This window comes from Tripterygium wilfordii, chromosome 13, assembly GCF_013401445.1.
Source record: "Tripterygium wilfordii isolate XIE 37 chromosome 13, ASM1340144v1, whole genome shotgun sequence".
Classification (NCBI taxonomy): Eukaryota; Viridiplantae; Streptophyta; class Magnoliopsida; order Celastrales; family Celastraceae; genus Tripterygium; species Tripterygium wilfordii.
In genome coordinates, this window is record NC_052244.1 from 14,235,745 (window position 1) to 14,239,630 (window position 3,886).

The 3,886-nt window shown below is 37.6% G+C and overlaps 1 protein-coding gene across 1 annotated transcript; it reads right to left on the reverse strand.

Annotated features, from left to right (window-relative positions):
- Nucleotides 1-1,329: 1,329 nt before the first annotated feature.
- Nucleotides 1,330-3,518, reverse strand: LOC120013513. Its single transcript, XM_038865346.1, has 6 exons — nucleotides 3,231-3,518; nucleotides 3,072-3,127; nucleotides 2,886-2,941; nucleotides 2,294-2,764; nucleotides 1,954-2,131; nucleotides 1,330-1,655 (listed from the first exon to the last, which is right to left on the reverse strand). Exons 1-6 carry the CDS (start codon nucleotides 3,373-3,375, stop codon nucleotides 1,500-1,502), a joined length of 1,062 nt encoding a protein of 353 aa, XP_038721274.1. The 5' UTR covers nucleotides 3,376-3,518; the 3' UTR covers nucleotides 1,330-1,499.
- Nucleotides 3,519-3,886: the final 368 nt, after the last annotated feature.

Genomic DNA, 3,886 nt, shown 5'->3' on the forward strand with positions numbered 1-3,886 from the left:
CTTGAGAACTTATTATTGGCAAATATGTGGTTATTATTTTCCTACCTAACATTTTCATTTTAGTGACCCTAATGTTTATAGGTATAGTTTTTCTAATCTATGTGAATGAAATAGTTGACACCAAATCCAAAATCGAACTTTTTTTAATGGATAGATTAAGTGATGCATTTTGTGTCACTAGCATGGAAACTCCAATTAGCATCGAAACTCCAATTCAATCATTCTAATAAGCTTTTTTTTAATCGAGAATTCTCTAATTCAACATGTTCATCGAATAGATGAGCCAACTTTGAACTTTGACCGCTAACTCAGTCGTTCCATGCAAAACTGCTAAGAATCTATGATGTATCAATTTTTTGACCATCAAATCTCACTTCACACATATTTATGTAGAAGAACCAAAATTAGGTGGCTTTCACAAGCAAAGGAAGAGCAAAGACCTAGACCTCTGCCTGTTCCTCTCCAACTCTTCCTTCTTCTTGTATCTTCTCTTTTAATTTCCCTCTACATTTCCACACCTTTTCTCTCCCTATCTATCTTCTTTATTACTATGTGTTCTTCATAAGAAAATACAAGAAGTCTCTTCAAAACTCTACAAGCTTTCAGAAATTAGAGGACTTTTTTTTGTAGTGTAGATTCAAGAGAGTTGATTGATTGCTTTTTGGGGTTTCTTGGACGATTTTGTTGGTGGGTTTGATGATGTTGCAGCTCTTCTTTACAGTGGCTCTCTCTGCAGCTCCACTGACTCTCTATGTGCCTCCTGTGAGAAACTTGAATCTGATTGTGGAGACCATTGAAGAACTGTTGAGAGAGTCGAGGGTTTACACCATAAGATTCTACCCACGTGCACGGCACGCGTGGTCTATGCTCTTGGCTTGTCTATTTTGCACCTGGAGCTTTGATTAGACAGAGTTTCTTTGTTAGATCTGCGTTTTTATTTAACCAAAGAATTCCCAGCCCAACATGCCCATCGGACAGCCAAGTTGTTAGATTTGTCTCTGTTTGTGTCCACTTTAGTGAATTTTGTGTCTGTGTATCTTATCTTTTGTTTATGATGTTCAATCTCTCTTCCTCTATGCTTGTGATGATCTCACACCAGCAGACTTTTTCAGTGCCTTATTTGCTTCATTATTAATATTCAACTATTCTTGTTGAAGTCTAGACATTTTTTGTCAGTGCAAGTTCTTATTCACTCCATTATGAAGAATTTTGGGTATGAAAAGAAAGTACACAATTATTCAACCATTCATGTTGAACTAGCCCATCTATCATCTTTGTTCATCCCTTTTGAAAGTTTGTATTTTTGAAAAATCTTTCAACAACTGAACAGCATGAAAAGGTAATCTGATGTAAATTTTACTTGCAAAAGCAAGTGGATTTTGGTACAATTGTTGGGTGCTAATTACATTTTCCTTTATTGAAAATGAAGTTAATGGGAGATGCAAATGAAAGAATAAAGAATGAATTTCAATTGTTATGCTATGTTTACTCCAAAAGCTTTAACTGGATAGTGTGCAAGGCTTCAAAAACCAGAACACATCCAGTGCTCTTGCTTCTCCTCCTCTTCCATCTAAAATGGGGGAGTTTCTGTTTCTCTCTAATTCTTCTTCTGTGTTTTCCTTATTCTGCTCCACCTCTTGAAGAATCCCCCTCTCCTGGATCAGTACACAAACAACATCAATTCAAAACATTTTCTAGACTGGCACACACTAGAACTAAAAACAGATTATGGAGCTTATGTGATTAAATCAAGTGTCTTTCTTTTTTTGATAACCGAGAATAACATTATACAAACTTTGCCCTTTAGACATCCGATATGAGTCTAAACTCGAATCCACGCGCCTAAGCCCACCACGTAGCCGCAAGGGTGTTGCTCTTAAGTGCGTTTCTCTCGGTTCCCTCATCTAGTTCCATTAAAATCAGAAGAAAAGAAGCTTGAAACTAGTCACATACCATAAGCCTGGATTTGGAAGTCTTTGAAGGAGTGGAGGATTTGGTTGGCCAACTTTTGGCTGAAAAACATTGAGGAGAGGGAGGATTAGTCCGGATCTGCAACAGCCGTTCCTCTTTTTTGTTCTTCACATTCTCCAAATTTAGAGGTATTGGAATGTTCTCTGCCTCAACACCCCTCCTGCAAAACACACAGTGGTTCTGCTTCAGTTACATTCGATCAACATGGCTTTTAGTAGAAACTAAACTATGTTCCTGGCAATTCAGTTTTGTGCAGAAAGCCCAAATTGTCCAAATTCTTCTAACTATGACATGATTAGGAACAGAGAGAGATTGGGCTTACTCTTTCTTCTGCTTCTCTATAGCATTTCTCTTCTTCTCATTTGCTTCAGATTTTTCTTTACCCACTTCAAGCAAAGGCTTCCTCTCCTTTTCTTTCCAATCCAACTCTTTCAGAATCTCACCTGAGCCCTCCTCCTTTCCTCCTACTAGACTCTTCTCATTCAACTTTTCTGCATTCTCTCTGCCCCTCGCTCTCATTGCCATTTGCTTCAGTTCATTGCAAAACTCTGTTATATGATTGATTATATCCCTCCCTGCGAATAAATTTCTCGCGGAGAGTGTACTCTTCAGCTTTGGTGGTGCCTCTTCCTTTGGCAACGAGTCATTGATGGGTGTCTTCTTCTTCTCATTGCTTGATTTAAAAGCTGCTTTCATGGACTTGGCTCTTTGAATTGGAGGTGTTGATAAATTTGGGTTCTGATTTTCTCTATCTTCGTTGAAAATTTGTCCTCTTCTCTTCAACTTTGCATCTCTACATCCAAAGAAAAAGTAAAGAAATTGAATGAAATCTTGATTTCTCTCTTTGGTAAGAAATTGAATTGAACTGAACCACGAAAGGAAAAAACAAAAGCAATGAATCTGTGTTAGTGTACCTTTGATTCAAGTAACCAGAAGGTAGTGTTTTACTTCCTTTGCCTGAGCTTGAAACCTTCAACAGATCAAGATGGGAAAAGGGAGTCAAATATCAATTTATGCAGTGTTCGATTAATTGTAATCTAAAGTTCAGAACAGAACTGATTTCTTTCTCATTCAGAGGTCTGGAAGTTCAGATTCAATACCTTCGAAGCAGGCGTTGATACCAAGAAATCCTCAGCTGTCTTTGGATGGTTACAATCTATAACAATAACCCAGAAAACAGAGAGAAGTTTAGACAAGAATCTTAAAGTGAATTTATCACACAAAGAAGAACAAGAACAAGAAAAAGTTTAAGAGCTCACCAGGTCTGCAGAACCAGGCTTCATCATCAATTGAGTCTTCAGGGGCAATGAAATCAACCCATGTAGGTGCGTTAATGTTCTCGTACAATTTGTCTTCTACATATACAGACTCGATTCTCTTCCAGTCAATTTTCGCTGGTTCCATTACCCAGAACAGAGAAAGATCAGGAGAATTTTAACAGAAAGTGAAGAAGTACCAGAGATCGAACAAGATGTAATGCTTGGACAGACAGTAGAGACAGAGAAAGCAGAGACCTTAGTAACTGAGAGAGAGAGAGAGAAGGGCATTGAAAATGTTACCGTTGGAGGTCAGGCAGGATAGTGAACGTTTCTGTTGACTTTGTGACCGTTGGAGGATTTCATTTATTTATTTATTCATTTATCATTTTGTGGGCTCCACCCGGGTAGTTGATTTTTCTTGGATCATACTCTATATGGGGAAAAACGTCGTGGGTCCCAATCAAAATAGCTAAACAGTTGGGTCCACCCAACGGGTCCCAACCCACCCCAAAAGGATCAAAACTATAAAAAATAAAATGATTTATTATATTTCACATGAAAGATAGAGTTTGTTATAATTTTGTCATCAAAAGAAATCGTTACAAAGTCATCAGTTAATATTTTAAAATGAGACAAAACAATCATCCAAGTAGAAT